Raw genomic sequence first — 15,207 nt, 5'->3', positions numbered from 1 at the left:
ATATATATATATACTTTAGTCTGCTAAGTTTACAAAATCTACCAACAAGCTGTTAAATAGCTACTTATAAGTACTTATGGAAATAGACTGAATAGAATAGAAAGACTGAGTAACTTAACAATTTGACAGAAAATAAATGTATTGTTCTCTGTCTTTTTTTCCCGAAAAAGATGAAAATACAGCATTTCCTGTAATTTAAATGTGAAACTAAACATTCTAACTAGTTTTCCTGATCATCAAAAGTTCATAGTAAAACAAGATAAACTCTTTTTTTTAGTTTAAATTGTGCTTCCTGGTTTCTGATCAGTACTGACTAAATGTGTTAAACTGAAACTTAGTCATGTTTCCTCATCTGTAAACAGTGATCTGATGTTTCTATGGTTACCAGGTCATGAATGTTTATCACTTATATGAAGTTGTGTGTTTGAAGATCAGTGCGATGTTTACTGTTTTGAAGCTGAAGCTTTTTAAAATTTTGCTCTGCAGAGTTCTAGTGTCTGATGGAAACATCAGTTTCTAATTAATGGACAAATTTGAACTGCAGAACCATTTGTGTTTTAAGAAATCCAGTCTTCTAACAAAGGATAGTGCCCTCTGGTGTTCAGAGGAGGAACTGCAGCCTGCAGAGAAGTTTCTAGTTTATCAGTGAAGCAGGAAGAGAAGCAGAGTTAGAAACCATCAGCAGCTCAGGATGAAGGTCTGTCTCTCTCTGATCTGCCTCTTCTTCCTCAGTGAGTACATTATTTCATTTATATCAGTTTCTCTGCTTTCAGTCCTTCATCCTTTCAGTTCCTCACAGTTTATCAGAAAGTTTTAAGTTGTTGAACAGATTTAGCAACTTTGACTTTTCCTCCAATTTCATGTGTTACTTTCTATTAATTTCTGGTTAAGTATCTGATGAGCTGAAGCACAGAATCTAAACTCTGACTATCTTTACACAAAAATAGAAACATAGACATGTATATGTCAATAAAAAATGATAAAACTTACCCTGCATAGAGTTTTGAGTCTGTTGCTTTGGAGAACTGTAGGTTTTCTACAACTCATCTGTTCCAAAAAAACACAGGAAGCAGTTTCATCATTTTAAAACATCTGAAGAGGAACATCAGAGCAGAAGTAACTCTGAGTGCAGCAACACTGACATCTTCCTTGGAGACACAAAGCAGAGAAACATGGTTGATTTTTCACCAAGCTTTAGTTTATAGCCTTTTTCAATGGAGATTTTTTTTGTAGAACAAAAAGGTTGTTAATCCAGTTATTAACATAATTCTGTCATTAGCTTGGCACACTGGCTTAAGTTGAAAGTTAAAAGACATCCAAGTTAATTTATAACTATATTTTCACTGTATTACATTCTACATCAGTTCAGTTAAATTTATGAAGCTATTTTCTTCTCAAGCTGCTGAATATTACTGTAACTATTGACTGTTTATCTCCTCAGCAGCTCTGCAGGATGGAGAAACTGTGAGAACCTACAGAGGAAAGGAAGGAGGAAGCATCACAGTTAGATGTGAATTTCGTTCCAAAGGAAAGACAAGGTTCTTCTGTAAGGAAACCTGTGAAGGACAAAACATTCTCATTCAAACAACCAAAGACATGGATCAGAGAGGAAGATTCAGCATCAGATATGAGGAAAGAAATATTTTTAAATCTGATTTTCTACATGTGAGCATCACAGATCTGAAAACAACAGACTCAGGACGGTACCTGTGTCGCTCAGATACAACCATTGATGGAACTTTATACGATGATTTTAATCTCTTTGTGACTGAAGGTGAGTTTATTAAATTACATTTTTATTTAAGGTTTCGACATATCAACTTTAAAAACCAACATTTTCAAACTGTGACCAATGATGACACAAATCACTCATAAAAACAGGAAGAATACAAATTTAACCTCAGTGGTTATGATTGTTTCATTCTCACATCCTCAGATTCTTCAGAACCAAAATGGACTTCAAGACCTTTTATGGGATCAACTTTTCTACCAACAACAACAACAACAACAACAACTCAGAGTCAGAGTTTCTCTCCTTCTCCATCTGAAACCATCAAACCCTCTGAAAATAAAGCTGCAGCTTCAGGTTCATCATCTGTTCATGTTTATTAGATGTTGAGATGATTTGGCTCTGTCGGAGTCCAAATTTATCAGTGAATCTCAAAGAGGCTAGAGAAACTATTAAAAATAAAATCCTTAACATTCAACATTCAATGAACAAACAAAATCACAGAAACTAATGTAATTAAAACTATTTCTGATTCTTGTGGGGGATATCAACTTCTTCTTCTCCCTGAACTACTATTGTTAGCTAAAGTAATGCACTGTTTTGACCAAAAACAAGCAATCAGAACCAGGAGGATGGTCTTAGTGTTGTTAATTAACTTCATTCACTCACTGCTAAATGTGCTAATGGCGGAGAAACAACTTATCATTACAGAAAAACTGTTTATCTGCAGTCACTGGTAGCTATGCTAACTAAACTGAGCATTCACAGTTTGAATCTGCACAGCTCTGTGCTATGCTAGCTGCAGCACAGGACCAATCGAGGGGGAGGAAGGATGAGCAGCACCACATGAGATTGTGATTGACAGCGCTAAAACCTGCCACATCTGATTGGTTGTTTCTAGATAGCACTGGGAGAAGGCAGAGGAAATTATTTTTTCACAAATGATCTCTCATGCCATACTGTCCCAACACAATGACAGTTCTAACAAATATGTAAAAAATATATTTTTTATAAAGTTACATACTGCAGCTTTAATTTCACATAGGAGAGGACAGGTCAGGAGGGACGTGGCAGCATCTGTAATTTGAATGCAAGCCAAGGTAAAACTGTGTGGACTGGCTGAAGTCCAGACAGGAGGCTGTTTTTTTTATTATTATTTTATAAAGATTGTTTAAATTTCTGTCAGCAACAAATGTTTCTGTTGTGTAATTGTAAAAAGAGCAAAGACACAGAGAAATCCTTATAGATTCCCTGGAATGATGCTAACTAGTTTGTCATTGGATACAGTGTTGCTCACCTTTTGCACTGGGACAGGGGTTAAAGGTTATGCTGGCATCGGGGTTAGAGCTGCTGCTGACTGACTCACCTGTTGTTAAGTGAGATAAGAGGTACAGGGACAAGTTAACTATATGAATATGCTGGTATTTCTTTTCCTTAATTCATTAAATGCTATGGAGGCAAACAGTAGTCTGTAGCTAAGCTAACTATGCTGAATGGTTGATAATGTCACACAGTCTATGCTCACCTCTCTTGGTAAAAAACTGTGTTACAGATTCACACTCTTGTCTTTTTCTCTCTTATCTCTATTTTTTTGAAAACTTGACTTCATAATTTTTCTAGGCAGCATAGTAACTGCCACAGTCGTTCTTGTCTTCTACTGACTGCAGCTGAAAACGTCACCGTCAAGCAGGAACAAACCATTTAACGCAGATACGGGGGGAATTCAGTGTAAATATAGATGTGTGATTTTTGGTCTGGGAGGGGTAACATTTAATTTTTACTGCTAAAAACTATTTTAAAAAACACAATAACTGTAATTGACAGGGCCCCGATTTTCTTAACATTTCTGTTAAAAATATATATGCTTTTTTGTGGAGGGCCCCCTGTCGGTCCAGGGCCCTTAGAAGTGTCATAACTTTTCCCCTCTATTTTTGCGCCCCTGAGTACAGTTTAGACAGCATGAATGAACATTTATCTTCTCTCATCTCAGATAAATGCCGACATCTAAAGGTTTTGTTTGCAAACAGCAACAAAGATGAAGATCATCAGCTGTTGGATCAGAAGAGACACATTTCCCACTGTATCCTGATCAAACTGAGCTGTTATCTCTTTAACTCCCCTGCAGGTCTGCAGCTTTATGTGATTCTGTCTCTGGTCATCAAGATCATCTTGTTCTCAACACCTTTGGTGATTTTCTGCTTGAATAGGAGAGCCATGAGAAACGCAGGTGAGAAAACACAGAATGAGTTGTGTCTGTGGATCAGACGTTTCATCTCTCTGATCTGAATGTTTTTCAGATTCTGCTGTGGAAACTGAGAACGCTGATGAAATATTTACAGTTTATTCCTGAACTAAACTCCCTGAAACAGTCAGACCTCAAAGTACAGATGAAGAGCATTTAGTCTCATGTTTTCACAGTAAAATAATCAAAAATCAAGCACGTTGCACAGTTTCGTACAGGACCTAAATGGTGAAATAAGTTCTGCTACTTGGCTAAAAAATTGTCCTCTGTTCAGTTTTACATAAGTTGTTTTAAAGATGATCTAATCGCTGTGTTGTAACCATTTTAATGTTTATTTTCAACATGTTTTAAGTATGCGAATGTGTTCATGTTCTTCGTTTGTATTTTTGCCTCTGTTGTTTGATTTATTGGTTCTTTATGATAAAATTTCGCAGCTTTTTCTTTTTCTCTGTTTTGAAGATGTTTTTCAAGTTTTGCAATAAAGCAAATAAATATTTTTGTTATTTTTCCGACTGTGGTCAAAGAAGTTGTCGTGTATTTAAAGTGTTTACATCAATTTACTTTTGCGAGGTAGTCTTAAATGTATAACTTATATACTGCTCTTTTTGAGAAAGTTTTTTTTTAACATTTCCTATTTAATAAAATATGTTTTCATTCTTACTCCCAGTGTTACTTGACTATATTTGGAAATCTTTATCTTTTATCTCTATATTACATAATAAAACTGTTTATTTGCCCTTTTATTTCAGCACGACTTCACATGTTGGAATTAGACTTTGACAGATTTTAGGGGCATATTGCACTTTAAATCAGACAAAATAATATAGCCCAAATGGAATCATTTAGATTTTTGTGAAATAATAATGAAACCTGCAAAAATAAAAATTATGTGTATTACTTGTAAAAGAAATATACATTGTGCATTTCTAAAATCTTTACCTAAATATTGCAAACAACCATTTTATAAAACCTTCATTTATAGTGATAACATGATAAATAAAGTCGTCTGTTTCCATTTTGAACCATCAGTTTGGATATTTAGAGGCTCAGGTAACTAATTAATGTAATAATGTTCTAAAATATTAAAATTTTAGCCTAATCTAATGTTGCTTGAATATCGAACTATTTAATTTAATTAAATCAGTTAGTGTAGTCCTACATGAAAAGCAAACTGTTTCATCTTATCAGCAATAATCTTCAGAAACTTTAACTTTGTGGTAAAAGTTGGATGATTCTGCCCTCTGGTGTCCAGAAGAGGAACTGCATCCTGCGGAGACGTTCCTGGTTTATCAGTGAAGCAGGAAGAGAAGCAGAGTTAGAAACCATCAGCAGCTCAGGATGAAGGTCTGTCTCTCTCTGATCTGCCTCCTCTTCCTCAGTGAGTACATTATTTCATTTATATCAGTTCCTCTGCTCTCAGTCTTTCATCCTTTCAGTTCCTCACAAGAACTGAAAGTTTTTCTACATTGTTGAAAGGTTTAAAGTCGATTCAGTTTCTCTGTAGGTTTTCTTTGTTGGTTTCTGTTTTAAAACATGTCGGTCAGTTTAAATACAAATGTCTTTATTTTAGAGTTCATTTAATTATTTTAACTTTGTCAAATCACTAATTTATTTGCAAATTGACCTTTATTTTTGATGGAGGAATGTATCAAAGATAAAGGAAACCCAAAGACCGATTATTTTGGCACAGAAGCAGAAAACTAACCATCTAGAACTTGTTTTAATGCAAATAACCAAAATGTAAAGTTTTATCTTGAGCTCACAATCTGTTGCTTTGGAGATCTTACAGTTTTCTACAAAACCTAGAGTAAAAAAAAGACTCTTTCTATGTTGTTTCATAGATCATTGAAGGAAACTGAAAACGAAGATCAGCAGAAACCACAAAGTCCAGCAACGTTAAAACCTTTTCACAGACACAGTGACACAATCTGCAGGACAGAGCTGTTTTAAAAATGTGATTAAAACTATAAATCATGTTAACTTTTCAGTGTGGAGATACATAAATATTTAGAAAATTCACCAGAATGTCAGAATCAATGTTAACCTATTCTCACATGTTTAGTTAAATTTATGTACAAAAAAAATCTTCAGGATACTGAGTTTTATATTCATGATGTCTTCTTAATGTCTCTGCAGAATTTTTTTTGAGTTTTTCTCCAGTTTTATCTTTTACTTTCTGTTCATTTTGTGGTCAGGCTCAAAACTCTGATTATTTTCACACAAAAACCGAATAAAATGCCAAAAGAAAGTTGCTCAGATTTATAATTAGATAAGCAAAACTTACTTCCCATGGAGTTCACACTCTGTTAGTTTGGAGACGTGTTGGTTTTCTACAACTCATCTAGTCAAAGAACTACAGGAAGCAGCTGCTTGTTTCATAATTTTTAAAACACCTGAAGAGGAAGATCAGAGCAGAAGTAACTCAGCGGGTGCAGCAAACCTTCAAACCCTCCTTAAAGGCATAAAATAGAGAAAAATGTTTCAGTTTTGATCCAAAGCTTTGCTGTCTGGAGATTTTTTCAGCTGTTATAAAGAAACCAGAAAATATTTAGAGAATTCATGTGAAATTAACGTTTATTCTGTATCATATTCTACAATGACAGTATCTATTGACTGTTTTTCTCCTCAGCAGCTCTGCAGGATGGAGAAACTGTGCGAATCTACAGAGGAAAGGAAGGAGGAAGCATCACAGTTACATGTGAATTTGGTTACTATGGAGAGAAAAGGTTTGTCTGTAAGGAAACCTGTGAAGGAGAAAACATTCTTATTGACACAACTGAAGACAGAGATGAGAACGGCAGATTCAGCATCAAATATGAAAGAAGAAATATTTTTTCATCTGATTTTCTGCATGTGAGCATCACAGATCTGAAACCGTCAGACTCAGGACGGTACCGGTGCCGCTCAGATGGAACCTTGCATGGAATTTTATACGATCATTTTAATCTTATTGTGATTGAAGGTGAGTTTTTTATTATTATTATTATTATTATTATTATTATTATTATTATTATTATTATTATTATTATTATTATTATTATAAAAACTTTAGTCCAAGCTTTCAGCAGACCAACTTTAAAAGACCAACATGTTCAAACTGGGACTCATGAAAACACAAATTGATCATAAAAATGAGAAAACTGTCAATTTAACCTCCGTTTTTGTGGTTTTGTTTCATTCTTACATCTTCAGATTCTTCAAAGCCAAAATGGACTACAAGACCTTTTGTAAGGTCAACGTTTCTCCCAGCAGACTCCACAACAACAAAAGCAACAACAACAAGAACAACAACAACAACAACAAAAGCAACAACAATGGGAACAACAACAGCATCACAGAGTCAGAGTTTCTCTCTTTCTCCATCTGAAACCATCAAACTCTCTGATAAACCAGCTGCAGCTTCAGGTTCATCAACTGTTCATGTTTATTAGACGTTGATGAGATTATTTGGGTTTGTTGAAGTTTATCTTCGTCTATCAATTAAAGGCTAAATTTCCCAGTGTTCAAAATTCAGCATGATTATAATTTTGAACATAATTGAACTGCTAAAGCGTTTATGTTGGAGGATCTTTGACTCAGAATAATCTGAGATTAACTCTAATCATTCCTGCAGATCCGCTGCTTTATGTGGGTCTGGTTCTGGTTCTGGTCGTCCTGATCGTCTTCTTAGCAGCAGCTCTGCTAATTTTCTGCAAGAGGAAAAACTTCAGTCAACAAAAAGGTAAAATATTACAGACAACTAACCTATATATAATTAGTGACACAAGTTTAGATTTAAAGTTCATTACTCATCAGCCAAATAAATTAACAACAATACATTGGTGGTATTGTTATCAAAACAGCCAAATATCATTGTTTTTATTTAAGTTTTAACATAAAAATGGACATCTTAATATTATTTTTGCATCCACATCTTTGCTGATATTACAACAGTCAATTATTTCTTATAATTTCTCAACAACTATTTCAAGCTTCCACTGATATTTCAGCATTTTTTTTCTTTGGTGGTGGTGTTCCAGTCTTGGAGGATGGAATGCCTCCTTTCCATCACCCTAATCTTTAGCTTCCTTCAGATTCTTCCAAAATGTAAATATTACAGTTTGTAGAAACATGTTGGTCAAATTTAAACATGACTTTAAATCTAAATCTGCCAGGGGTATGAATAATTCTGGGCTCTACTGGTTATAAACTATAAATATCTAGAGTAAATCTTATAAAAACTTTAATTAATCACAGAATAATATCAAAAAATATAATAAATGATTATAACACATTTGTTAATGTTCACGGTGAAAAAGAAAATTTTTATCTGAAGCTTTATTTTTTAAGAACAATTCAAGAAGACGCTGTAACTGATTATCCAACCCTGGAAAATTTTCTTTATTTCCTTATTTCAGCAGTTCACATATTTTATAATCTGAATGTGATGATCAGCATAAGCACAGGGTGTCTATAATCCTGTGTAAATGTCACATACTAAATAAACTCAATGCTTCCCTTTCAACACTGAAAGTTGCTGCATCATTTCTGACCCTAATGCAAACAGAGTGAGTGAGGAAACATCAGTCTGTTAAAGGTTCAGACAACAACGTTTCACAACGGGTCGTTCAGCTCCAGCTCTATTCTTATTGTGAAATATAAAATGTTCTGGAGGAGCAAAGCTCAGTTTGGCTAATCGGGAAAACGGGGACGATACCAGGTGGGCTGGTCTGAAGTTTGGGTCGATTTTATCTCTACATGTTTGGTTTTTTTTGTTTTTTGGGAGGTATTTACTTTTTTTTGCATTTATTATCAAAGAATAACTTGAACAAACAAGCTACTAATTCAATTAATTTGTAACATAGTAACTACAATGTTACAAACTAATAAAGTAACTAAATCCATTTTCTACTGTGTCATAATAGGTTAAATGATGCTAAAATGTTTTAGATTAGAAAATCTATTCTCATATTTACTAAACTGCATGTTTTCCAGGTTCTTCTGAAGAAACAGAAAACAGCAAAAACTCCAAGGTAACTAAGGAAAGTATAAAGGAAGGAAGAAAAGAGGAAATATTTTAATGGCCTAGCAGGAAACTATTGCATGAAATTTTAGTAAAATTTGAGAAAATCAACTTGTAAAAACAAAAGAATATTACGGTGTCACAAAATAAGTATTTCAAGGCCACTCTGTCTCCATAACCATAAGGTAGTAAGTTAACATCTAAACTTGACGCATGCTAATTTAAATTAATAACAGATTTTGTGTTCCTAATGGTTTGTTTGAATAAAATATTATTTTCTGCATGAAGGGAAAGGATTAAACATGAAGTTGCAAACTGAAATGTTTCTCCTTAATTCCAGGCTAAAGATGACGCAGTAGAGTACTCTGAGGTTCATTTCCTGAATCATACTACCACTTCAGCCAACAGCGCCCCCTGTGGTCATGCAGAAAACGTCACCTACTCGGAGATTCAGATGAACTCTGCAAACCGCAGCGATGATTCTGCTCTTTACTCCAACATTAGTTTACGGCAGTAGCTCCGTTACTGTTTTTATTCTCTCTCTAAAATCATCATACTGATCTATAAATGAGTCACATAATTACAGAAATAGTTCAGAAACTGAAATTTGCTTCCAGTTATTTTCTGCTTTGAGAACATAAATCTATAAAAGTCACAAAGAGATGGAAATTAAATAAATGTCTTTGTTTTACTATTATTTAATATCAAAGTAGAAAATATATGGTGTGGTACATTATATTAATGAAAGGAAAATAAAATTGTGGAACTAACAAATAAAGGAAAACGGAGGGTATTGTGTTGCAATGAATGAATATTATTAAATAAAGACTTTTCTCTTTTTGTTTTTATTCTTTCTCATTATTTCTGGTTATATTTAATAATTTAAATTCTACTTGTATTTGTGCAGACTTTACTTTTTGTTATTCCAGATGAATTAAATGTTTCAATGTTCATGTTGTTGATTAGTAAATTTAAATGTGAACAAACTGATGTGAATTGTTTTACTTCAACTTTCTTGTAAATCTATTTTTGATATAAACTGAAAAGTCAGACATATTTGTGTAAAATGTATGAGAAAATTATTTTTATGCACTAAATCTTTACGTTTTTGAAGTCTCAGATTTTATTAAATATTTTGATAAGTAATCACAGCTCCATTTTTCTAGTTTAGGTAAATATATTTCTTAAGAAAAGTATTTGCTGAGATAACAAGAAACAAAAGAGCAGTTAGCCCATCTCTTTATAGGTATATATGTAAAATAATAGCCATAAAGACTCTCATAATGTGAAAAATTATATTTAGGTTTTCTTACAGTAAATGTTCTCCACATTACAGGATACAGAATATCCTATTATTATGCTGATAAACTAAACTTTCCTGCAGAGTAAACTAGTTGAAGTTATTCAAAGTTCAAAATAAAACAAGTTGAACTCTTTTGTTTAAATTTTGCATCATGATTTCTGATTAGTGCTAAACTGAAACTTGCGGCTAAAACATAAACTAGATGTGCTTCCTCATCTGTAATCAGTGCGGTGATGTTTCCATGGTTAACCAGTTATGAATGTTTATTTGAAGTTGTTTGTTTGAAGCTCAGTTTGATGTTTTCTGTGTTGAAGCTGCAGCTTTTTTACTTCTCAGCTTTCAATTTCAGTTTCTATTTAAAGGACAATTCTGGGCTGCAGAATTTGTGAAATTAAACGTTTTGAGTTTTAAGAAGTCCAGAGGATTCTTTGATCTGATGAGGAATAATCTACAGAAACTTTAACTGTGCAGTAAAAGTAGTAGCGTCCTCTGGTGTTCAGATGAGGAACTGCTTCCTGAGGAGAAATTCCTGGTTTATTAGTGAAGCAGGAAGAGAAGCAGAGTTAGAAACCATCAGCAGCTCAGGATGAAGGTCTGTCTCTCTCTGATCTGTCTCTTCTTCCTCAGTGAGTACATTATTTCATTTCTATCAGTTCCTCTGCTCTCAGTCCTTCATCCTTTCAGTTCCTCACAGTTTATCAGACAGAATCTTAACTTCATCTGCTTCTCTGTCGTTTTCTCAGCTGAATCCTGTTGGTTTCTGTGCTAAAAGATGTTGATCTGTTTATGTATAAATGGCTTGATTCCAAAGTTCATTGAGTTATTATAAGCTTTTCAAATCACTGATATATTTGTAAAATAGCAATTATCTCTATGAACGCACAGTTTCCTTTCTGGATGCGAAATCAAAATATTTCAGCACAAAATCAGAAAACTAACCATCAAGAAGTTCCTAAATGCAGATTTAAATGGACAAAATGTTCAGGTTTGTCTTGTAGAGCTCAGGGTTTGTTGCTTTAGAGAACTAGAAACATTTGTTTGTCATAGATTTAAAGAAGTTGAAAAGGAAACGACAAAGTGATGCAATAATGAAACTTCATCACAGACACCACAGGAATAAAATCTACAGGAAAGAGCTGTGTTCCAAAAATATAAAAACAGAAATAAAAACTAAATGATGTTAACTTTTTGAAACAAGCATTGAGTTGTTTCTCCGTTGAAGATTTAACCATGTGGAGCAAAGAAACCAGAAGGTTGATGTGCAACATAAATGTTTGGGGAATTTATTAGAATTAGTTTAAAATGTTGGAGTCAATGTTAATTTATTCTCACATCTTCAGTTAAATTTATAAAACATATTTTCTCTTCTGTCTGCTGAATCTCACAGTAATTACTGTTTATCTTCTCAGCAGCTCTGCAGGATGGAGACGCTGCAGAAACTCATACAAGAATGGAAGGAGAAAACATCACAGTTGAATGTAGATTTAAGGAACCTGGATACATGATAATCTTCTGTAGGGAAAACTGTGAAGGAGAAAATATTCTGATTAACACAACAGAAGAAAGAGCTCATAAAGGCAGATACAAGACTTTCTATGACTCAGATGGTGCTTCATATGCTGCTCTGCATGTGAGCATCTCAGACCTGAATCGATCTGATTCAGGACGGTACCGATGTGGTTTGGGTAAAAACCAATCTAAATATCATGAATTTCATCTGGAAGTGACTGGAGGTGAGTTTCTCTCCTGAAAATGTTCCTTCATGTTTCTGACAGTAAACTCTGCTCACTGGCAGCTTCTTCTGCTCCAAATAACATCAAACTGGGTTTAAATCTGAGTTCAGATGTTTTCAACTGATTAAATCATCCAACATGTTCAAACTGAGACTCAGACAAACATCTTCATTGGTATCATGAATGTTTTAATTTCTCACAGTTACAACTTCATTTTCTTCTTACTCCTCATCTTCAACCATCCAACAACCCACAACATCATCTGAACCCAAAGGTAAAATATCTCCTGATGTTTTTATGATGTTAGTTATTGACAGTTGATGTTTTATGATTTTCTTACATTGATGTAAATCAACAATATTGACAAAACATTTAGAGGGTTAAAACATTAAAATTTTAATGTAACAGAATTTCAGACGTCAACATGAAACTGCGATGGTTCTGGATTACTCTAAGTGGGTTTAATTTGTGTGGCTCAGAAACAGAACAAAGAGAATCAAAAATATTAATTTGTATTAAAACAGGTCAAACTGATCTGCTTTATGTGGGTCTGAGTCTACCCATCCTGATCATCTTGTTAGCGACGGCTCTGCTGATTTACTGCTGGAGGAAACGCTTCCATCAACAGAAGGGTGAGTTATAACAAACACTGCTGTTTCCATCTGACACTGTCACTTCCTGAAACTAAACTCACAACCTGGTTCATTTATTTCCCCAAAATGTAATTTACCAACAGAATGTAACTATGGTGATTTTACAAAAGTTCCTTTGTCTTTTACATCTTCATAGATTATAAAATCTACATGAAGTCAATAAGCATAGAAAGTGATCTTGAGAATATTTGCTTTGTTGTACAGTCTTACATGAAGGAAGAACTTTTTATGCATAGCTGTGTTGACACAAAACTTCAGGGGTAAAAAAAGGGAAATTGCACAAACTTGAAGCAGACCGAAGTTACACATATCTGTAACTTCATCATTTTGACTCTGCGGTGTGAAAACATTTGTCTGCAGGCCTCTGCAGAACTTGTTGACATGCTAAGGAGGTAATTCAGCCTCTTTGAATGTGTTGGAGCAGAGATGCATCCAAAAATTGCAGGAAGTCGCAGACGTTAGCTCAAAGAAATATTCTTGTGTTAGAATTGCCCAGTCAAAGTTCAGATCGAAATCAAAAAGGGAATCTCTACTAACTCTAACAGTTTTGTAATATTGTTTTAAATCAGATAATTCCTCGGTTTTTTTTTTTCAGGTCATCCAGTAGAAACAAATCCTCCTGACTTAACGGTAAATCAGAGTAAAAACATCTGCAGCGTCTTTCTAATCCTGCAGCAGTCAGTTTGTAAAACCTGCTGCTTGATCCAATTTAAACTCTTGGTTCTGCAGATCAACACCGTTTATGAGGAGATCAGAGACGAGGACAGAGAGGACAAACCTCCTGCTGGGGAAATATCTTCAGTTTACGTTTCTGTCCAACCCAACAAACCAAACGCAGCTCAGAGCAACGAAATATACAGCCTGGCCAGCGAACCACATGGGCAAGTAAGTGGAAGGACAGTAATAATATTGTTTCCTTAATTTTTGTCATTCAGTTTGAGCTAAAACTACAAAGTATAGTTTCACTGTCACAGAGCGGGGGACGTCTGATCTCTGAGTGTTGTGTTTGTTGTTTCATGGTAAAACATTTAATATTTATGCTCAATATCCTGTAAACAAGGTAACTTTCTCAGGTAGATTTAATTCATAAAATGATAAAAAATGGCTTCTCCTCTTTTGCATTAACTGACTTATAGAATATGGGAATCAATTGTTTTAAATGAAAAAAACATATGGTGTGCAAAAGTATCCAACTGTTGAAACTCCTTTGGCAGCAGATCTGTCTTTACCTTCTCTGCACATGGAGTGACTGAAACTCTTGCAAAACAGATCAAACTCAGTCAGAAAATATGGAAAGAGTTTGTGAATAATAACTAATTAATTATTCAATAATTCTAAATTCTGCTTGTAGAAACGTTTTAAAGTATAAATGTACAAACTAAAACTTTTCTCCTCGTTTCTTCCAGGCTAAAGAAGAAGAAGCAGAGTACTCTGAAGTGCAGCTGTTGAACGATGACACCGGATCCAACGGCGGCCATCTTGGTGTTTCAGTTAACGTCACCTACTCAGAACCTCAGTTAGATATGAGCTCTGGTAGCCATGGCAACGGTACATCTGCTCTTTATTCTACCATTACTTTAGAACCAGAGCTTTGCTGATATGGACTCAACAACAGAGACGTAACCAAAATCAGTCCATTATGAGGGTTATTGGAACATTCGCTACTCATTTATTACAGCGGGAAACGAGAGATCAGGCCTGAAATCTGGATGTAGAGATGGACCGAACCTTCAGAGTCACATAAAGACAGTTACAAAGTCTGTCTTCTATAACCTGAAGAACATTCCCAGGATTAAAGAACTAAAATCTCAGCAAGATCTAGAGAAACTCATCCATGTGTTTATCTTGAATCACACTGATTACTGCAAAAGTATCTTTACAGGTCTACCTAACAAATCAATCAGATCCATTATTATCTTTGTTTAGGGCCTCCTGCTATAGTCAGGTCAGCTGCTGTGGTTGTTCTGATGGGTTGTGTTGAATTAGTGTGGAGTGAAACATAAAACACTGCAGCAACTTCAGCTCATGTGACGCTGCAGGTGCAGCTCTGCCAAACAGCCGCATGGCTTCTCAATGTTGTCAAAATTAACTGATAACTAAAAAAAACACACAAAACATGTCAGCTATAGGTATAAATGAGTTAAAATACAAAAGAATAGAGGGAAATGGAAGGGAAATATTTGATAAATATTTCCTTTTACAGTTTGGAAGAAGAATAAAAAATAAACTAATTAACATTCAAGACTGTAGCATAAACACATAAAACACAGGAGAGAATGAAGGTCAGACAGAATAAAAGCTGATCAATACAGAAAGGAAATCAGAAAGAGGACAGACAGAATAAATCATCTGCTGAGAAAATATCTGCAGTTTGCTTCTGAACTAAAGTCTCTGAAAAAAATCAGAGCTTAAAGTACAGATGAAGAAAATTTAGTCTCATGTGTTGTGACTTTTTTACACTTATATGTTGTTCAGTATATTTTGCGTGACAAGTGACTGATTCTCTTCAATAAATTCTGAACAGAAAGGTTCAGTAAAAGACATA

The 15,207-nt window shown here is 34.4% G+C and overlaps 2 protein-coding genes across 7 annotated transcripts; both read left to right on the top strand.

The window, feature by feature from the left end:
- Positions 1–5: 5 nt before the first annotated feature.
- Positions 6–14,473, top strand: LOC108166402 (uncharacterized). Of its 5 annotated transcripts, none has more exons than XM_081609290.1 (7): positions 6–731; positions 11,689–12,009; positions 12,212–12,283; positions 12,534–12,641; positions 13,258–13,292; positions 13,392–13,547; positions 14,069–14,473. In XM_081609290.1, exons 1-7 carry the CDS (start codon positions 692–694, stop codon positions 14,258–14,260), a joined length of 924 nt encoding a protein of 307 aa, XP_081465416.1. In that variant the 5' UTR covers positions 6–691; the 3' UTR covers positions 14,261–14,473. The 5 variants fall into 5 exon arrangements, 4 of the variants coding, with proteins under 4 accessions (XP_081465416.1, XP_017161043.2, XP_017161045.2 ...); XM_017305554.2 differs by having other exon boundaries at positions 11,686–12,009; XM_017305555.2 differs by lacking the exon at positions 6–731 and adding an exon at positions 10,823–10,902.
- Positions 5,011–9,896, top strand: LOC145552298 (uncharacterized). Of its 2 annotated transcripts, none has more exons than XM_081609289.1 (6): positions 5,011–5,349; positions 6,604–6,933; positions 7,164–7,376; positions 7,585–7,692; positions 8,946–8,983; positions 9,314–9,896. In XM_081609289.1, exons 1-6 carry the CDS (start codon positions 5,310–5,312, stop codon positions 9,488–9,490), a joined length of 906 nt encoding a protein of 301 aa, XP_081465415.1. In that variant the 5' UTR covers positions 5,011–5,309; the 3' UTR covers positions 9,491–9,896. The 2 variants fall into 2 exon arrangements, with proteins under 2 accessions (XP_081465415.1, XP_081465414.1); XM_081609288.1 differs by having other exon boundaries at positions 6,601–6,933.
- Positions 14,474–15,207: the final 734 nt, after the last annotated feature.

The sequence above is a fragment of the Poecilia reticulata genome, chromosome 7 (assembly GCF_904066995.2).
Source record: "Poecilia reticulata chromosome 7, P_reticulata-male-v2, whole genome shotgun sequence".
Taxonomy (NCBI): domain Eukaryota; kingdom Metazoa; phylum Chordata; class Actinopteri; order Cyprinodontiformes; family Poeciliidae; genus Poecilia; species Poecilia reticulata.
The sequence above is the reverse complement of the archived record's forward strand: the minus strand, read 5'-3'. Positions and strand labels throughout refer to the sequence as shown.

Coding starts and splice junctions, on each gene's coding strand:
- LOC108166402 (XM_017305554.2), top strand. CDS start 692: ATGAAGGTCTGTCTCTCTCTGATCTGCCTCTTCTTCCTCA. Junction 12,010..12,211: donor TCATCTGGAAGTGACTGGAG/GTGAGTTTCTCT, acceptor AATTTCTCACAG/TTACAACTTCATTTTCTTCT. Junction 13,548..14,068: donor CCAGCGAACCACATGGGCAA/GTAAGTGGAAGG, acceptor CGTTTCTTCCAG/GCTAAAGAAGAAGAAGCAGA.
- LOC145552298 (XM_081609288.1), top strand. CDS start 5,310: ATGAAGGTCTGTCTCTCTCTGATCTGCCTCCTCTTCCTCA. Junction 5,350..6,600: donor GATCTGCCTCCTCTTCCTCA/GTGAGTACATTA, acceptor TTTTCTCCTCAG/CAGCTCTGCAGGATGGAGAA. Junction 7,693..8,945: donor AAACTTCAGTCAACAAAAAG/GTAAAATATTAC, acceptor CATGTTTTCCAG/GTTCTTCTGAAGAAACAGAA.